We start from the raw sequence: 21701 nt of genomic DNA, 5'->3' as shown, positions 1-21701 counted from the left end.
GAAACCTGAATCCAAGGTTTGCTGCAAGGAGAGGCACAAGGAGTTCTAAGAGAAGCAGCTGAGCAAGTTCATAAGGCAAAGACATTTGATAAGCATGTGCAGAGTTGCTTAGGGCACTGTGTGACCACAAACTTTAGTGCCCACAGGGTTTGGTTGCTCAGGACTGTATGCGTGGGAAAAGAGTTGTTAATTAAACATTGCAGTTTTGCATTCAGTTGATTAAATTGTGCAAGAGTCTTCCTACAACACATTGAGCTTTTTTTCTTCTACATAAAATGATGCAAATCATGTGTTAAATGATACGCAGTGGATCAGTATCCTTCACATCATGATGTTGATTTTGTGATGATGCATGCTGTCTGGAGGTAAAATATCCTTCTTAAAATATAAACCTCCTAAAAAAAAAAGTTTAACTCCTGTGGCAGTTGCATCAAGATTTTTGCTCCACTGAATACAAGTGCTAACTTGTCCTTATATTGATTTACTGTAATATGCAAAATCCTTGGTGGCAGAGTGCACGCTCACTGATTGCTTTTTGCAATGTAAATTAGTATTTGGGGTATGAAAGATATCTTGCTGACTGTAAGTTGTGCTTCATTACTTGTTAGTGCAAGGTAATACTATGCAGTCAAAATAAAATAAACAGTTTTGTTAATTTTAGTGGCAACAATTATTGGGTTTGTGTTTCATTGATTTTTAGAGCAGATGTTTTGTTTAAATTTTGCCACCTAGATTTGTAGTACAGCACGAGTTAGAACAAGAAAGTTCTGGTAGCTCATCTTATTGTCAGTTATGTTGAATGAATGCCAAAATGTAAAGCTGTAAGTATGATTTAAAATGCTTCAAAAATTACTGAAAACTGATGGTGGATTACTGGCCATGTGATTTGCTTTGAAATATTTGAATTGCTTAGACCGAATTATACATCTTATGGAATCCATTGTAATTGTGTTTAGTGTACAACTATTGCTAACAACTGAAAAGAATAAATAGGTCATAAGAAAATCTTGAAACTCTGCACCAGCATGTGCTGCTCTTCAGGTGAGGGATGCCATGGGTGGTGTGTATCATATACTTAATATTAAATTGTTAGTAGCGTTATACAGACTCTATGCCAAACTTTAACATATTTTAAAAAAATGTATCTAGAAGAAAAATCACTTATTAAACAAGAGCATGTTGTTAAACATTTCCAGTTAATGCGCTGTGACTAAAAGAAAAAGTTAAATATGTTGACTAAGGTAGTAGGATCTTTTTTGGCTAATAATGTGACAAAAAGTATTTTATGTAATGTACTGTGCTGTTGTATCAATGGAAAACACTAACTTCCTTGACCATTCTTGGATTCTCACAAGGAATGCACAGATAAAGAATGCACTAGAAGAAATGCTATGTTATTTGTATGACACATTGAAAATGTATATATTGGTTTAATCCTGTGAACTTTTCTATTTTATGCTTTATTGTTTTAAAAATTTATGTCAGTAATTCATGATACAAGAACAACATAAATGACATTCTTATGACTTACTTTCAGTCTGTTTAAAAAAAAAATCCAATCTTGATATGAAATCAAATGTTCACATAACTGTTGTGTCATTGTTTGCAGTACCACTCTTCTTCCTTTTTCCTTAGTGCATATGTACTTGGTTTTCCTTCTTTTCTACTTATGGTACATTTTTGAGCTTGTTTTCAGTGCTATGTGTTGAAAAATTGTACCCTGTTATACATCTAGTTCTGCTTCTTTCCTCTGCTTTAAATATCTATATTTTTTAAAAAATATATGTATTCCTATTATTCTGACTTTTTGAGGGGAATCTTTTCTATTTTCTCTGAGAAATCTTATTTGTTCCACAGAATAACATTTAGAATTTAGCATGTGGTTGATCAGGCCAAAACAATATTTACTAATGCTTAGAAGTAAAGGCTTTAAATACAAAAGAACAGAAATTATGTAAAGTAAAAAAGAACATGTGCAATCTTAATTTTTGAGCAACAGTTGCTGTTATTGTCCTTAGTTTGCTCTAGCTAATTGGGGTTTTGACATGTCTATATGTACATGTGCTATCACCAATTACTCAGATAGTATATTCTGATAAAGGTGACCTCATTAGAAGAAATATTTTCTTTTTCTAAACAGTGTCATAAATATACATTACATTTGTTTAAGGCATCCTATGTCTTTGAAGTCATTTCAATGTACAACATAGTGTCAGCTCATTAACATTGGATCAAAGTGTATATTAAATTTCTGATTAAACATCCCCTCTCTTTCAGCTAGGAATAAACACAATTATAACTTCTTCCTTCCTGGTGTTGGTTTAAGATTAACATGTGCCCAATTTTAGTGAGTTTGACTGTTGCTTCTAGCCAGCTGGGTAAACAGACTTTAAGGAAATTAGGTGAAGTTTAGCATACAAACCTTTTTTTCTTAGTGTTCAAAACTCCTTACATGTGTTCTAATTAACCTTCTTTTTGTCTGGCTGATGATTAGGTTTAATATCTGTGTAAGACTAGGCTTGTTTAACATTTCAACCAATTCTGTCCTTGGGCAATTAAAAGCTGCCAGTGCAAATGTGTCAAGATAGCTGAAATTGCGCTGGCTGGTGATACTGCCTACATAAAGGAAATTCTAGTGCTCACTAATGAGACTCAAATATGGCGTAGCCATAAGGATTATGAATTTTGTCTTTTGGTTTTTTCTTTTGCCCAAAAAAATTCAAAATAAGGTAATTTAAGAATTATTCTTTTTGTTAAAGAAGATACCCTTGCAGAAAGAAGGTAATCCTTTTTCTTCAGACCTAATTTCTAATGGATACACAACCCAGGTTGCAGATTGTGCTTGTTTGTCAGTAGAAGGAATAGGTAGAAGGAATCCTGGCCCCACCACAGCACAGTCACATAAGTTGTGTCTCTCCCATGCTACATGGGAGAGTCTGGGTGTGAGTGTGGGTGAAAGTATGCTATGCCCTGGCCTCAAACTTACGTTTCTGCATGCTAATGAGAGCACCTCTACCTTTATTGTGGTGCACTGTCCTTTACTGAGTCATCTTGCTTGTCCTGTAGTCCTGACTGACTCCATGCTGTATCTGGTCCTTCAAGAGAAGTGTGCAGCTGGCTTGGGGGGTCTTTTGGACACAACATCTACAAAATGAGTTATGGGGGCAGATGGTGACAGCTTTGAGTTAAGACCATGCGACCAAACTGCTGCCTTGCCTTGCTATCCAGAAAGTAGGTGGGTTCTGGGTGCAGAATGAGGTTATGAACTCTGAGGACTATGTGCAGGCTTGTATTAGTTCAGTTTGGAAGCTTGGCTAGTTTGGGCTTGAACAAGTGTTCACATCCAAGTTTAGAAAACTTTGCTCGCGTGGTTGAGCAGTTGTTTTCAACTGCACTTCTGTAAAGGCGTGGTGGCTTATGGCTTGTGTCATGACTTTGTTTCTGCCTCCATCTTGTCCCTTGAAATAGAGTTGTTTTGCTAGGATTTCTATAGATTGGAAGAGGAAATACCCTAAATCTTCCATTTCTGCACTGGAATAATATAACTTATCATAGATTAAAATTTTGGTTATAGAAAAAAAAATGTAGTCCTAGATAAGAGCTGGATACAAAATACAGAAAATGAAAACCAAAAAAAAAAAAAAGAAACGTACGAAGAAAAGGTTAAAATATGGTATTTTAATGCTATACCGTAAATGTTTATTAGAAGTAATTCTCTAATTGCTTTATTTTACAAAAAAGGTTATGTGCCTTTTCTTTTATTAGATATAGAAGGAATCTGAAAAGAACATCCTCTTAAATATGTGAAATATTTTAATCTTATAATTAACTTTTTGAATTTTGCTTTGAAGGTTCTATTTGATAAATTTGAAATAGGAACTCTTTCAGTGGAGACAATTCTTCTAACTCAAATGGTAATTACTGATTGTGTCTGAAGTATGTTGATTACTGTAGATACAATTAGTTTGAATGTAAATGTCTGAATAGAAGTGCAGGTTTCTACCTGTTTCATGTATCAGAGATACTGTGTTTATTTCTGTATTTTTTTTCATACTGTAGATGGCTGTGAATGCCCTTCCTGGAAAGTAGTTTGATCTGTGTAAAAGAATACTCTCCCTGTAGTAACATGTGGAAACAGTTTGATGGAAAAAAATGAGAAGAAATTAATCATAGTTATTCTGAGCTTCTTTTGCTGGTTCATAGCCAGACCTAATTTAGACTGAAATCCCTATGAGATGGTAGTGTTTGGAAATATATAAACAGTCTTTCACCCAACAAAAACCATTCCAGGACATATTTGTAAACTGTTAGATACCTAGCTTGTCTAAATTAACATTGATTGTTATTGTTACGTAGTTCACCAGTGTCCTAATGCAATTCTTGTCTTCATGGCAAAGCAAGATAAAATTGCTTGTATGTTTACCAAGTTCACAGTTATAAAACTGACTTTAATGGTGTTCCAAGATAGATATAGTGGCCCTACTAAGTGTGACAAGCCCCACCATCTCCAGCATACAGTTTCAAAGAAGTTAGCTGCTTTGAAATGATGAAAATGTATTTCTAATGTACTTCTGTTTTCAGTGTATATATGCGAGCCAAATTTATTTTTTCTAAGGCAGGGTGGCTAAATTATTTGTGAGTCTTGATTCAGTCATATTTTGCTTGTCAGAACTGAAAACAAGTCTGAATAAAGAATTAAAATGTATAAATATGAATATTGAGAAAACATGTAAAAGCTTAAGAATAGGAACATTCTTTTAAACTTAGCACTCAAAGGCTTGTTTTTCTATGTCTCATGTCAGGCCTATTCCTAAGTAATATTAAAACATTGAATTGTTAGTTGGAATGATTTAAATATTAAAGAAATAAAACATAAAATATACACTTAATAGTACTAGACAGCTGAGAAGATAGCATAGGGAAAATGAATTTCAGGGGAGGCAGAGGCTATGAATGGAGAAGAAAAGTATTGTTGGTGTAATCAAAAAATGAAAAGAAGTCATGTTAGAGAGATGGAAGGCTTTGCTCATTTATGACTAGACTCTGTAAAGTTGTAAGCTGTCATTCCCACTCTCTTAAGCTGAGGGTTCCAGGCTGGTGGTGTGGCTGGACTTTTTGGGTCTGTGTTAGTACTTGGGGCTTACTGGGGACAAGGTAAGCATGCCAAAGGCACAGCATACTTTTGTTTTAGTAGGCTAGCACAGAGGATCTGTGGTTGTCTGAACTTGTTACCACACTGTTCTAAAACAAAAGTAGTTCTGACATTTTTTGTAAGGATTTTGTGCCACTGCAACTTTTTTTTTTTTTTTTTTTTTTTTTTTTTATTCCTAGTCCATGTCATTCAATTTGTTGAGATTTGCAGCAATTTATCATTGTTCTGTTTCAGCACTGGCTACCCAGAATGACCAAATCAGCGATGTGTGTTGGTTATCATGCTCTTTTGGACCTTTTGGCTCCATGATAACTTGTTCTTGGTGTGTTGTGCTGTAAGTGGGGAGTGCTGGTCCCTGTTGAATACTGCAGTGTGTTTTGGATATCTGTAAGCTGGATAATTTGTTGCTTTTGATAACAGCTCCATCTCCCTCCCTAATCCTTATGAAAATTTTAATGGGTTCTGTTTGGATTTTACTACCTAATATAACCTTATTATAAATAAAATGAGGATTTTAATTATTTATGAATTTTCAGTAAAAGTAAGCTGTACTTCATTATGTTAGCCAAATTGTTATGTTGTGTGTCAGCTTCTGTGATCTAAAAATTCATATTTAATTTTGTAATAAAACATGTCATTGATACTTTTTGGATTCAGCAGTCCTTGAACTGATTTTGCTGTCTGATCTTAAAGCTCATCCTGGTTATGGATTCGCTGAATACACACATCTAAACAGTATGATAAATTGAGAACAATATGTTACTGTTTAGTGAAAAGATGGGTTAGTACACCTTGGATCCACTGGAAACACTTGTGATGCTTTGTTATACTGACCTTCCTCATGCACTTCATTCTCTACCTTTTTTTCAGTCACCATTGAATCTTTAATTCTTGAATACATGTTATGGTCTAGGCAATTATGCAAAAAAATGAACACAAGAGACAGAACCTTTTTGTAAATGTTTTTGATTTGTACAGTTTAAAATGAGTCCCAAAAGACACCTGTTGTTTCCAAAAGCATCTGGAAGTGGGTTCAGTTACACCAGATCAATGGATGAGCTTGCCTCTGAGGGACAGGACTCTGTCCCTTCCCCTGAAGTTGATAGAATTCTGCATTCTTAGGACATTTTAGCATTGCTTTAAGGAAGTTATAGTTTAAAAAGTTGTTGTTTTCTTCCAATATTTTATTTGCAAAAGAAAAATAACAAGTTAGTGGTATTTGTTTCAATGTCTGTTATGCTATGAAACAGTATTTTAAGAGCTTGGTCACTCATATTTGGATACTTTAACTGATTTATTTAACAAAATGTGCAAAAACGAGGAAAAGAAATGCATTTCCTGGACATGCCAAGATTAGTGCTTGAATGTGTTTGAAGTAGGGTGGCTTGAAGGCTGTAAAGTGCACATTTAAAGAAATTCAGTTTAACTATCCACTTCACCTTCAGGAAGGGTGTGTGATGCATTTTCTGTGTGATTTTGAAAGCAAACCTACTTGAAGTCTGGCTTAAAATTATTAGAAATTGGAAGACAAGTACTCTTGAGTAGGGAAATGTCAGTATAAGACTCAGGCACTTGCTTTAGACTCACATATCATATGTATTTTCTGCTATGGTAATTCAAAGTGCAAAAAAGACTTTTAGAACTACAGTGACATTAGCAAGTACTTATAATTTTAAATGAGGATAGGTTTTCTTTGTTTTATTAATTTTTAAGTTCATGTCTGAACTCAAGTCCTCACCTGAGAGCCAGGCTAAATACTGAGAAAGTGCATTCCTGACGTAAAGAGCAAGTCAATACTTCTCAAATTAGAACAAATAAAATTCAAATACCTGAAACTCAGTATATATTCTCTTTTACTAATATAGAAATAATTTTTATTACTGATTTATAACTGCAAAAACCAACATGGCAATCCCCTGCCAAGATTAAAATGCTTGCTGTTGTAACTGAATAGATGTGGACTAGCTGAATGATTGTGTTCTCCACTTACACCCCACAATTATCAGGGACAGAAGTCCATTTAGATGCAATACTGCCTCATTGTAATATTGTCCCTACTGTGGCCTAATATTTAAGTTTCTGAATGAAAAAATGTAGTCTATAGCCTTGTCTTAAATTCCTAAACTCCCCATTCAGTTCATTGCAAGGCTGCTAGGTGGAATTCAGAAAGGCTTTGTGCTTTTCAGAGTGGGGGGAAGGTTTGTGCTAACCAGAAAGAAGTACTGCAGAATGAGGCATATATCCTTAAAACATGCCCCTCCTTAGCCTGTATATAAGACAAAACTCACAGCTCAATTCTTTTGATTTCCCATGCCAATTGTTGTGCCTAGATCACGAATGAAGATGCAATGAGCCAGTTTTGGAAGCAGAAGCACGAGTGGTGAGGTCTGTGTAAGCCAGCAGGGGTTTGGCAGCTCTGTTGCCTTATAGCAGCTCAGGGATGTTGCCAGCAGTACTGCAGATGCAAAGATTCCTGTATTTGGGACTCAGCTCTCTTGTGCCTTATGAAAAAAGTACAGGGCCACAGGCCAGTGTTTTCTCTTTCTTGGTCCCAATTTCACACAGTTTGAAAGTGGCCTTAGGAATTAATGCAGTTCATGTGTCACTGAGGTGGCAAATGCAGCCCTGTGATGGGTCACATCATCTAGTTGAGACAGCTCATGTGTGTTTGTGGGACAGAAAAAGGTCCTGTGGAAAGTGAGCCAGTAGTGAGCAAAACAGAGTCAGTTTCTGTACCTTGTCTCAAGATTTTAAGATTTTGACTCAGTGCTGCATCTTAGCAAGTGTGCTCAAGCTCAGCTTTTGGGGTTTTGGACTGCAGCTCTTTATCATATGAAATTTTTCTGAACAGTTGAAACTTCTTGGCTTTACTAGGTACCAGAGCTCTCCATTCTGCTTTCAGTCATGGACTGAGTTGTCTTTTTCTGGAGTAAAAGCTGAGGCTTTCTTTTAAATCAAATGACTGCTTATTGTCCTGTTTTTGCATACACAGAATTTCTCTCCTTTGTGTGATCAGAAGTCAGCCGTGAATCTTATTCTTTGTATTAAATTTCATTTTTTCAATCAGTGTCAGGTATAGTTTGAGGGGACCCGCTGCAGAAAAAAATCTTATTGTGCCCAACTTGTGATTTCCTATTGGAATGGCAGGAGGAGAGGGGGAAAAACTCACCCTGCCACGCTGGACTCAGTTATGGGGTATTGTAAAATAAAACTCTAGTTGTTTAAAAAATGCACTTGTTAAATGTTAAGTGCCGTGAAGCTTTCAATTACTTGAGAAGTTAATTGCAGAGTTTAAAAAAAATATTGCATTTGGATTTAGTAGAAATTAGGTCATTCTGAATTGTTTGGAAGAGCTAGGCCTCAGCAGAGCAGGAGTTGTGGTTCAGTATTGTCACAAAGATACCAATACAGATATTCATAATTTTTTATTGTGCAATAAACCAGATGGCAAGAAAACAATGTGTTTCAGAGTTCTTTTAAGAACATAATTCTGAGTATTCAATTTTATTTAGAATTGCAGTTTGGTTTTTTGTTCCTTAGAGTGCATGTTTCACTTGTGAGATTTGGTTACGCAAGTCACATTGTATTCTTCTAGCCTGTTTTATGCTGAAAATGTAACATGACAGGATTGTTAAAAACTGTAATAAAATATTGGATCAGCCTAAGGAAGCCTCTTTTGCTAAATGGCTTTCTGGAATGGTAACTGTTCCAGAAAAAAAAATTCAAATATATAGCTCATTACAGAAAAACTGTGGGTAACATGCTGCTCTCTCTCTTTTCCCATGACCTTCTAATTTTATAATTTTATGTGTATGTGTGTGTGTGACCAATTAAAGTATGACGGCACAGCAAAATAACATAGTCCAAATGCCCAGCAGCTGGGATATAGATGTAATAATCCATGTCCTTGAATCATAGGAAATAGAGAGGGGACAAGTTGCAGATAATTTAGTCTCTACTTCTGCTATGCATAGCTTTTGCTCTAAGTACATCTGTTAAATTTACACCTCATTTAATACACTGACATATTACTAAAATTATAGTGGTGTTTAGTTTTCTCAGTTTGTCTTTTCTATTAGAGAAATAAAATTCATCCTGGCTGGGACAGAAAGGTGGCCTAGATGACTTCTTGAAATTCTTTACAGACAGTTCTAATGTGATTGCCTGCTTTTTACTGACCTTTCTGTACCACATTTTGTCTTTGGATGATAGTGTTTTGCTCCATGTAGCTTTCGTATGGGTATCTCTTTCCATGTATTAGAAAGGAAAAGTGCTTTTCAGATTTTGAGAAAGTACTTCAGATATTTCTCTTCTCACATTTATCTTTTGAATCTTGACTCTTCCTTCACCCTGCCCTGGTTGGTTATGCATATCAGAACTATTTGGGCATGAGAAATTGGTTCACATCTCTGTATTCATTCTGTAAAAAAATGAACTGACAAACTGTAGTTTGGAGCTCATAAAGTGCTCAACATGCAAACTGCTTTTGCCTTTGTTTTATTGTTTAGTAGTGTAAAATGGGGAGGGAAGAGAACTTGTTCTTTCTCTTCTGAGGTTGCAGGAACTCTTTTGTCTTTTTCTGCCATTTTATGATTATCCGAGGTCAGAAATCTTCTAAGAATGGACAGGACTCATATTAGGGCAGGATTTGCCAACAGTGATAAGTAAAATTGCTCATTTGTAATAAGGGACCTATTTTTTTTCTGTGTCAAAATTCACTAAACCTCAGAAAATATGAGTCTGCAGTAAAGAGTGTCAGAATTCACCACTGGGAATTATTCTCTAGGCATACTCTTAAGATGTTGGATATATCCACATATGTTGAAATAGCATCAATTATTCTTTTTTTATTCATCTTAAAAATTCATAATTAACAGAATAGTGTGAAGATGCTGTTCTCAATGTTTAGCATTGATGGAGAGCATGATGGAGCAGTGGTTATCATTGATGGAGAGCATGCTTTTTTGCCCTGTGACTTGGTAAGCAGTGTTCTGCCATTACATTCTCTTCTTCATTATTGTATGGACCACTCTTGTCCCAAGTGTCTTAAGCTACAACCAAAGCACATGAGCATTTGATAAGTTACTGATGAATTGTGGGTAACTTTCTGCTATCAAAATGCCTAAAGCCATGTAGGAGAGTTCTGTTTCAGGGATGCCAAGATCTTTAATATTATATATTGATGAAAAAATCAAAGGTAAATAAATGTTCAGTTTATTTCAAACCTAAGCAAACTAAAACTGAAATATAAGCATATAAATATCTGCTCTGCAGCACTGTGCTGCTGGATATTGAGTACTTTCAGATGTATCTGCTGTGTTCCCTCTGATTTCACTGGTAAGTGTGGTAACTCAGTATTTCACAGGGTGAATTCAGCACAGAGGAACAAGCTCAATTTTCTGAAACTTTTCTTGCAGCTTAGTTCTGATCAATTCAGATCTATTTAGATCAAGTTGAGATCTGTGAAAGCAATAGGTGTTGTGGATTGCCAAGACTTCTCAGCTGTGTCTGCTGCTGTTTGCTCTCTGAATAGGCCTAGACCTGTCCTCATGGAAACTGCCTACAGTGTATAGAGAAGAAAGTCTGAAGAATGTATGTCTTAGATCTGTACATGTATTTGCAGTAGATGTTTATGAAAGGCTTATGGTTTCTTTCTTTTTTTGGTAAATTTTCCCTTGAAGTGTTCTTATACAGTCTTCCATTGCTACGTTAATCTTGAAAGTCTCATACAGACTAAGTAGCGTGATTTACAGATTATGACAAATAGAAAAGATAAAGAAGGAAAAAACTGAATTTTCAAGCTTTTTTTGACAAAAGCTTTGTGATATAAATTAATATGGATAACATTTAGGTCTCTCATTGTGTTTTGTTCCACAGGCAGCAGGAGCAATTCGTCCTCTAGTTTCTACTGTTGTTGCCTCTGCTGCTGATGGCTGCTTGGACCACTCACTGGAACGTGCCAGGTACAGAGCAAGTGAAATGCCTCAGGCTTTCTTGTTTGATATAATCTATGAAGCATACCAACAGGTGAGATATTAAGGCTTTCTAAGACCTTTTTTCCATTTATTTCAGTTAAAAAAAGAAAAAGGTAACTTTATTTCTCTTCTTTCAAGAATAGAGCTTCAGAACCTATTTCAGATTACATCAAACTGTATGCTTATTACTTCTGAGTTTTTAAAAAAGGCTTATAATTCTAATTTATTCAAATTTTTGATTAGTTACCTTTTAAATACAAGAGGGGGTGATAGGTCTAAATGGCTGGAAAGACATTATTGTGTATTAAATACTTAAATGAGTGGTTTATATGTTTCAAGTTAGGTGTCTGTATAAAGTATTGTCGACTGAGAGTATCAAAGGGTTTTGGATGCACAGTGTAATAATGACATTTTATAGTAATTTAGTGGGATACAGGCTGTTCTAAAATGCTGAGATAATATAACATGCTACATCTAGGTAAATGTTCATTCTGTTTCTTGTTGCATGTGTATTACATACTTTGATTAGTGGCTGAAAATAGTTTACTTGTCTCTGTTGTAATTTTTCATTTTTTCCTAATATATTACTTTGAAATTAACTTTATTCAGGAAAATTAAAGTTGTGGGTAATGTATTAAACCCTGACTCTTTTGCCTTAATTTGCCCTGAAGACTGCTTTCATTTGCCCCACCCTGCATTCACAGTTTACTGGAAACATTCCAGGCTTTCGTCTCAGCGCTGCTTCCTTTTCATTCATCACCTTGTGGAAATTGCCTGTCCAGGTATCTTCCAGACTGACTGGAAGCAGAGCATTTCTTCATTTGTCACTTGGAAGCAATTATTTTTCATGTTCATGCTGACAGTCATGCTTCCCATCAGTCTTTCAATTCTAAACAAGCCCAAGTTTCTGATACTCACTTTCAGAGAGTACAAAGCTTAGAAATCACTAACAAGAGAAAAATGTGAGGACAGGCAATGAAGAAGCTGTTACTTAATTGCTCAGTAATTGTTTTCCTTAGAAATGTTGGCACAAATTCTATATCATACCCTTTGTGCTTGATACTTGAAGATATTAAATGCTGAAGATGAAGGCCTATCCAAAATGAAGAGCTACTCAAGTGATTGGACTGGCTTCAACCTTTTTGCTTCTGACAGGAGGCAGGGCGTTGTTCTTAGTATATGACACACAGCTGATACTTCTGAGATTCTACCTTGAATCTAGTGGGTATACTTATAAGAAATGTATCTTCTATGTGCATAAGAACACATCTCAAGAAACCACTGCTGCTGTTGGTTATACAACCCTATTTGATGTGTGTATCTTTTAGCAAATTTCATGTTTATGTGCTGTTTCTTGCAACCACCTTCCCCTCCACCCCCCAAACAACCCAGTACTTTTTCTACCATGTTTTTTTATAATTTTCAAATATGGTAGAGCTGGCAAATACACAAAAAGCTCTTGTCCTAAATGCCTCACTAAAAAGACAGCTATATTTGCAGTTCCTATGCTCCTCTGAATAGAGTTTTTTTCTCACATATGCTTTCCATCAGTCTTCTTTTTTGTATCCCTGCTCTTTCAAGAACAAGCCACCAAAGTTGTTAGAAGCAACCAAGGCTATGGTTTCTTGTCCCCAGTTTCCTTTGCTTTGGCTAAATTCTGGTCATTTTAATGCTCTGTGCCTGGACCCTTGGGAAGTATAACACTTTGCTAAAATCTCTCAACTCATATTGTTTCCTAATAATTTATGTTTCAATGGTGTCTAGCTGTCCAAGTCAAGGATTAAGACCCTATTGTTCTGGGAACTGTACAAGCAAATAAAAAAAGACAGATAATCGTTGTCCTGAAAAACCTAGTCAAGCTACTGTAGGACAGATTTTTGTAGGAATGGATGCAGTTTATGATGCTTTCTAAATGTTAAGGTATCCATAATCACTTCCCATAGCCTGGTGAAGGTAAGTACCATTGTACAGATGAACAAAGACGAGAAACTAATTTTGTTAGTCATGTTGCAAGTCATTCACGAAGCTGGGAATGGAATTTGTTTTGGCTGACTCTGCCTGGGATCATGATCCCATGCCTGTATATTTTATACAGTTGTGACCTTTATGCAACAACAGTGTGGGGGAAAAACAACAGTCAAACATGCATTCCTTGGAAAGAAACTGTCCATTTGAATTAGTGCTTTGAGTAACACAAGCTTTGCAGTTACACAGTGGTAATGTGGAATACTGCTTTCAAACTCCATCTCTATTTAAGTGCACTGTCAGATGTGAGTAGGTAGGTTCAGACTGTTGACTTCCAGATATGTTTGTGAGTGTAAGATATCTGAATATATTTACCACAAGTTGCAAAATTTAGTTAAAGGTCACATACCTGACCCTTACAGCTTTGCTATCTGCAGTTTTTTGGCTTTTCTTCTCTAATAGCAATCTGGGAAGAGCAGTCTAGAGGTGTTTCTCCTTTTATAGCTGTTTTAAATTTGTCTAGAGGTGCTTCTCCTTTTATAGCTGTTTTAAATTTATCTAGAACTAGAACAGAGTAAGGTATTAACACTATTAATATATGGAAAAATATATTTGTATGATTTTTACCAAATTAAGTAATTTCCTTAGAAAACATTTTCCATTTCTAGCTCAAATAAAAAAAGGATAGTAGTGACTTGGGGAAAAATACATGCCCTGTTGAATCTCCTCTAATTGGTTTTATGTACAAATATCAAAAGTTTGATTTACACTAGTATCTTAAAATATATATGTACTACAGGGAATCCCCTTCACAATTGGTGCCAAAAATCCAGGGCAGATTTTGAGGAATTCAGTCAGGTTGTTCACCTGCATTTCATTGTGATGCTTTTAATTTAGTTTTCAGTCTTACATCTTCCCTGTTGCCTAAAACAAGTATTCCAAACAGATCTTTGTTCAGACACATATTACTTTCTGCTTTAACTGTTATGATGTCAAGACTTCTGACTTCATAACTATTAACTTTCAAATTTATACAATTTATAAGCTTTATAACATTTATAAAAGTTACCAATTTTATTTGTACAATGTGTATCTGGCTCAGGGTGGACAAGAGAGCAATGCAAATAACTGCAAGGGGAGAAAGAACTGTATTTATAGTGTTTGTGGGTCTTGCAGGTGAGAGGCTTTATGTTAGCCTGGGATTTTCCTCAGGATTTTAGGTAAAAGGACATATAAATTTGTTTAGGGAATAAAAAGGACATATAAATTTGTTTAGTGGTGTTGCATCACTACTCTTAGTTCTGCTACGTCCTAATTTGTGAGTTCTCCTTTCCTGCACAATGTAATGAACCATAATAAATGGACAAATAAAAAAATTTAAAACCAAAAATGCAAATCTCTAATAACTAGTAAAACCTCTGGAAAAGTTCCAAAAAATTGGCAGAATCTATGATTTACTTCAGTTCTGAACTATCTGGGACAAAATCAGCCAATTGAACTCTTTAAAAATTATTTTTCTTTTATTATGTTAATAACAATTTCCTAATCTTTAAAAATACTTGGTTTTTTTTCTATTTTTATCAATCCCAATGAAAATCAAGAAAGTTTAAGTGTTAATTGAAAATCCATCCTATCCAAAGATAGCAAATAAGGTATAGATTCCTTAGACCAGACTTGTTCATTTTTGCTTAAGGTAGTTTCATGTTTCTGTTCCACTTCTTAATTTAAATAGGAACAAATGTGGAGTATGAGCCTGCAAGCCTGGGAGGAGGTGGGTGGAGGAAATACTTCACTTTCCAGAAGTCAAGTGCTCCCTGGAGCAGTACCTTTTAAAAGAATTAGAGTATCAGGAAGTCAGGTAGACTACCATTTTCCTTTAATCAGAGTAGGCTGAGACTGATTTTTGTAATACTTGTTTTTGACATATTGTGAAATGCACAAAGATCTCAAAGGTTTTTTTGGTCTTTTACACAAAGCATCATGTTGTGTCATGTCATGTGTTCTGTACAAAGTAATGCACCAACTATACATAAAGGCTGAAATACTCAAAGCATTGAACACTTGAAATACATCTGCTAAAGCAAGAAAGCTAACAGGAACATTTAAAAAGCATTACCCTTCCATGATCTGGAAGAGAAATAACCAAAAATGGAAGCAGAAGAGGAGTGGAGTAGGTGGGAGATTCTGACCAGCTTCTATGTCAGATATGCAAACAAACAGCCCTGCTGAGATGTTGCAATGGTTAAGGAGTTGTCAGCATGGGTGTGGAGAATACCGGAGAGTTGCTCACCAGTGCCACCAGTCCAGGGAAGCCAAGAACCTTGTGAGAGGGAATAGTTACCAACAGCTGAAAAAAGAGCAGGATATGTTAGAATGCTGTGTGCAGGAATCCTTGATATGTGAGTGGTATGGCAAAGTCTGATCACTAATTCAAAATTAAGGGTTAGCTTTTTAAGAATCTTATTTTAAAAGTACACATTTTTGTTCTGCTGATAATTTATACATTATTTTACAATTTTCCTCAAGATCTGCTACATCTGTGGAAATTTATTGCAGGAATTACATACTTTTTGGGGAGGGTGGGGTGTTTGTATTACATGTATAGTTAGTTTAATCATCTGTCCATAGTAGACCTTTTGCAGAGCATGGAAGTTTATATTTAGCTAATCAGAACAATGAAGCTGAAGTGAAAAAAAAAATAGGAACAGGAAGCAGGAATACTCATTGAAGGAGAATGAGCTTCAACATGTTTAGAGACATTTCTCTGATTCATGTTTGTAACCTCCTTACAGATATCCACACAGATCAGTGTGATCTTAGGCATTCTCTCTAATCTGTGCAGAAAATATGTAGGGATTAGTACATTTTGGGGCTACACTGAATTAGTGTAACTCTTCATAGCCAATATTAAGCACTCTTTGAATATTAAGCAATTACATTTACTTATGGGCCATTACAACATCTGCCTGCATAGGAGAGAACAGCTATATATAAACATAGTAATGACAAGATACACAACAATAGTGTGTCAGAGAGAATCATTCGCATACTTTGATGCTGAATTCTGGGAGGCAGATGTTCTTCCACTCCCCAAAAAAATCATTGCAAGATGTCCATGGATTGGGTGGAGATGGGGAAAGAGATAGTCTGCAAACTGTCCAACCTGGTCATTAGTGGAAGAAAAGGAAATCCTAAAATGGTTCTCCTCTAACAAACCCCTAGAAATGTTCAGGGAAGATCTTGCCAGACTAAGAAAGGAAGTTGGCTATTGTTAGGGCCATTGTAAAATTATTTGCTCAAAGTATTGTCTTTTCTGTATGTAAATAATAGGGAGTGTATTCCATGTGGATTTTGTAAACTTCTAAAGTACTTTTTGAAAGGGCACAACATTACTGGCATTCTTTTTCAAACATGTGTGAAGCATTTTAGTAGCATTCCCTCTGTAGCAGGGAAATGGAGTCAGCTGTAGCAGTTTAGCAATATTTTGGCATAGGTAAGGCAAAGTCCTTCGAGGCAAAATGTCTAGACTGATTTGGGGATTTTCCTGTGGCTTCATTCTTTGTTAAAAACAGCAATGTCTGTCAAATTATTATTGCCAGGAGCAAAAAGCGATTAGATGAACGGTAGTAGACAAATTGTTGGCTAAAACCTTGGCAACTTTGGGAGAAAGGGTCAGATTCTGAAAAAGGACTGAAGGATCAAGATATAAATGAGACAAAATTTGGGCTTTTAATTCTAGTGCTGGAATCCTGAAAAACCACTGCTCATCTGCTTGCCAAGACTAAAGATATCTGAATCTTCAAGGCGCCTCAACCTTTATTTTTAACATTCACCAAACATGAAACTTTGTGTATATCAAGGCATGTAAGTTGTCATCAAGGTTTACCAACTTAATATTTTATCTCCTGTAAGCATTCAGTTGGGGATCACTTTTTTGTCTGATTCTCTTCTGTCCTGAGTTAGTGGTATGGGTCAGAGCTGTTCATATTTAGTGTAGTGTAAAAGCTCTGAAAAAGAGATCACCATTGTTTGAAACATATGACAAATAGTGCACAGAATATATGTTTTATTGTAAATTGTACTGGGTTGTTTCTTGGCCTTGGTCCTTTTTTAAAAAAATCAGGAATCTTTTATTAAGTGTATTGTCTTGTGATAATTTATATTCAAAATTCATTCTTATTCAAAGTGATTTTGCAGTTTTTGTATGCTCTGTGTGTGTGTAGGTCCACTTCCTTTTCCACATCCCCAGGCTCTAGTCACCCACTTTACTTTTACAGTTTATAGTTATATGTCCAGGTCTTAGAAATATATGCCATGTAACACCATTATTGTATTTGTCCTAATTCTGCATTCTAGTTTGTGTCTATAGGTATTCTTCCTTCTCATTAAAGGTATTTTGAAATACTGAATCAAGAAGTGATTTGTGAATTAGGCAAGAGCTGGCTAGACTAACAGTAATCTTGTAGTATGATTTGTATGAAGGCAGTACTACAAACCAGTGTTCTTTGTATGGAATCTTAAAGGCATCATTCTTCCATCTGTTTACAGTTTTAGTGTAACTACCTACTTGGTTGGTCCAAGTTAGCTGAATACTCAGCTGAATAGTTTTTTGAAGTTCCTAGCCCTGGTTTTAATTATTGGTGTACTACTTGTATGAAGATGGCAAATATCTGTGACTTTTCCAATGTACAATCTAAGCATATGAAATAATCTTACAAAAAGGAAGCATTTCTGATTTTTCATAAGCCATTAGGATTTTAGATATAATGGTTTGACAAGGAAATCTGTCTACTACTAAGTGTTAGGTAATCTATTTCTTCTTACATGAGAAATTTCACATTATCAACAGCACCCTTTCATTGTTGTGGTCCATTTCAGCTTTGATTTCATGACTTGTTTTAGTCACATTTGAAAAAAAATGTTTATTTGGAACTTCAGTAGAACCTGAGTTCTGTTCCATTTAATGCACACTGAAAGCTGGTAATTTTTTCCTTGTTTTGATGCAAAATTGCTATGGCGCTAATTTTTTAATAAGGCAGTTTTGCAGAGGTTCTGCCTTTCTCCATTCATCAGGCTGATGCATGCAGAGTGTTTAACTACAGTGCTGTCAACCTCACCTAAATGAATATCCTAATTTTTATATTCTGCAGGTTGTAACACTGAGATATTTTCCAAAGAGATATGCTATTCCATCTAGCATCTTTTTAACCTGACAACTTTACCCTGAGGAACAGGGAGGAATAAATAATTTTTCCTATCCTTAAAGCCTACCCAATTCTAAAGAATACTTTTCAGGGTAAATGTGCTAAAATAAATTTTGTTAGTAATGCTTTCTTTTATTCAAAAAGTGAAGCTAGATTGGTGGTCTGGAGAAAACTATGGTAGTTTAGATAGTTCTGTACTTGATTAGTTCTTTGGCACAATGGTAGAGCCAGGATATTGTCTGAATCCCCACCTTGCCCTAATTAAATTCTGCCACAAGAATGTTTGGAGAGATTCTAATGCCTTGCACAAGAAAAAAAAAGGTTTTTTGCTAATGGGATAATTACTTCCATTTTATGTCACTCCTCATCCTGTAGGATCTCAAAGAACTTTGCAAATTCACATATTAGCTCTTGGAACTGTTTGCTGCAGTGGTGCAAAGCTTCCACTCCATGGGTGAAATTTGGCATCTCTATGGCAGTGAAAAGACATTTTGTCTTCAGGTATAATTTGGAAGGTGTATGCTAAGAAGACACAATGCAAATATTCAAGTTGGAAGTTAGATTGGATTATGAGAATACTGTTGTGTTACTGGCTTTACCCTGGTAAGTGTCCTGTATCCATGAGAATCACCTGTTTGGCACAGGCTCAGAAAATGCTGAATACTGAGTGGGGATCCTGGTACCCTGTGTATGGGAGACCACCCACCTAAATTGTCATCTGCTGCGTGTTCTGAGAGTAACAGAGGAGACAAGGTAGTGAAGCTAGAGGTTTTAATCTCTTGTTATTGACAGTTTGGTGTATTGAAAGGCAAGGAAAAGGACCATTTAAAGTCTTGCATAATTCAAGAGGTGATTTTTCTGAAGTAAATTGTTCCAAGAACAGTCTTATCTGTTAAAAAATTTTAAAATTTAAAAATGCATTTTAGCTTGGCCTGAATTTGGCTCGCCTTTGCTTCCAACCTTGATTAAATTATCTGTTGGTTTCTTAATTTTATCATGTGATGTATTTAAAAATCTCTTTATTGGGAGAATGTGAACAATTACGACTTCAAATATTCTTAGAATAACCTAAATAATCTGTCTTTTCTACATGAGGGCAAGATTTTTCTTGTCTTTGTCTTGTCCAAATAATTGCTTCCCAAGTATTTTTCCAATTTGCAAGATAATTTAAAAAGTGTAAACAATGAGTCCTAACACAGTGTTTTGACTGCTATTCTTGTCACATAGAATATTGCCATTTTCTTATTTCTTCATGTTGTAACTAAAATATGGGTCTATATATTTAGTATACTTGGAAGCAGCATGAGTACCAAAATGTTGCAATGAGCAATCAGGAAATGTTCAGGGGCTTAATGGCAGATTGCCATGAAATCATGGCATGTACAGGAAAGGCACTTGCAGTTACTGCACTGAAAGATTTTGGGATATATATACAGATCGTGTAAAAAAAGGCTTGCTTAATTCTGTTAGGGAGTGAATTTCTTTATCTTTGTTCTCCTCACTAATACTGCATCTGGATGTTTGTCACAACAGTTTTACTAATTAACTACAGTAAAAATAGTTTCAGAGATGAGATAATCTGGTTTATGTTGATCTCAATGTTTCCTCATTCATGTTTCCTCCTTCTGTTTGCTGCTTCTGCTGTCTCTTATTTAGCTGTGGCATATTGATGTAGACTGAGTACTTTCTGCAAATCCACTGTTGGATTCAGCAATTTTTGGTTTCAATGGTAATGAGCATGGCAAAAAAAAATCTTTATAAAATATTATAAAAATGGGCCAATTCAGGTTCAGTGAGAGTTTGTGTCTACTTCTTTTCTTAACTCAGTAAAATGTTCCTGATGATGAATGTTCATGATGTATTCTGGCATGTCAGCCATGGAAACTTGATTTGCCAGGATCTGGAAAAATCCTAAGGCTCTGCTATTGTTGATTAGTTATGCATTTTAAGGGCAAGTGTTCTGATATTGTTACTGAATGGATTTACATGGGAGAATAAAATGGATAGGCTGCTGACAGTGGAAAAAGTGCTAAAGATTACACAGTCAAGGGTTAGGGAAGTGAAAACACTGTCTCTACACAGGCTTTAAAGATACCTGTATAAAGGAGCATATCTGAAATTTTTCTTTCAGTTCATGCATAAAAGAATATTGTTTTGTGTCATTATAAACTAAGGAATGATGAAAATATAAGAAAATAAGAGTCCTGTATTGAACCTTTTTTTTTTTATCTGTGCTGGTTCTGTTTTATGGTTGCCAGTTTCCATATAAAGATACAGTAAATTAAATACCAGGGACACACAGGCTTCATAGCTGCTCTTTTCTCTAATCTCTTATTCTATGTTTACACCTTGCATTTTAGGAAGTAGTAGTATTTTTCAAAATGTTTTCAAACAAATTTGGAGGAAGAGGAAGAAGACTTTGTGTATTCCTAAAATCTGTATCTCATTCCACTTGTAGCACTTTATTCAAATATCCACTCTTGGAAAACAAACAAAAAAAACTACCCACAAAAAAGTGTCCCCAAAGCTACCTATTAGAATGCCTTTGAATATTCAACAGTACAAAAGCATTTTTAAGTAACATATTTCCTTCTGTGTCATTTAAAGAGCTAAACTATTATGTTTTCTTTCTTTTGTGGATATGTTTTGTGCCAATATTTCCAGCTGTTTCCATCATTTCAAATCTGTGGTCTGAAACTTAAACTATGTCTATTGTTTCACAAAGCTATGTGTGCATGTCAAGTTCAGTTAACTGTACACTGTCAAACTTATGTTAAAAAGGCTTTCAGTAATAAAGGGGCTTTAGAAAGAATAAGAGTTTTAAACAGATTTTTGTATTGTTACTTCAATCTAGATGTACACTGAATTACATACAGAAGACTTAGAATGAGAATGGTTGTATACCTGGGTCAGTAAGAATTTTCTTCACAAGTATTCTGGATTTCTTGTAGAATCGTAGAATATCCTGAGTTGGAAGGGACCATAAGGATCACTGAATCCAACTCCTGGCCCTGCCGAGGACATCCCCAGTAGTCCCACCACCTAAGAGCATTATTGAAATGTTTCTTGAGCTCTGCCAGGCTTGGTGCTGGATCACTTCCTTGGGGAGTTTGTTCCTCCCTCTGGATGAAGAACCACTTCCTAACATCCAACCTAAAGCTGCACTGATACAGCTTCAGGCCATTCCCTGGGGTCTTGACACTGATCACCACTGAGAAGGGATCAGTACCTGCCTCTCTGATTCCTCATGTAAGGAAGTTGTAAGTGCAACGAGATCTGCCTTCAGTATCCTCTTCTCCAGGCTGAACAGACCAAGTGACCTCAGCCCCTCCTCATAGGGCTTCCCCTCAAGGCCCCTCAGCTCTTTGTTGCCCTCCTTTGGACACTCTCTCATAGTTTAGTGTC

The 21701-nt window shown here is 35.7% G+C and overlaps 1 protein-coding gene across 1 annotated transcript in view; it reads left to right on the top strand.

The window, feature by feature from the left end:
- Nucleotides 1-21701, top strand: part of CRPPA (CDP-L-ribitol pyrophosphorylase A) — a 106646-nt gene that overhangs the window by 13857 nt on the left and 71088 nt on the right. The window contains exon 3 of the mRNA XM_063152433.1: nucleotides 11030-11179. Coding sequence (XP_063008503.1) covers nucleotides 11030-11179 — 150 coding nt within the window. The remainder of the gene's footprint in view (nucleotides 1-11029; nucleotides 11180-21701) is intronic.

The sequence above is a fragment of the Melospiza melodia genome, chromosome 1 (assembly GCF_035770615.1).
Source record: "Melospiza melodia melodia isolate bMelMel2 chromosome 1, bMelMel2.pri, whole genome shotgun sequence".
Lineage (NCBI taxonomy): Eukaryota > Metazoa > Chordata > Aves > Passeriformes > Passerellidae > Melospiza > Melospiza melodia.
This window is presented reverse-complemented; position numbering and strand designations above follow the sequence as displayed.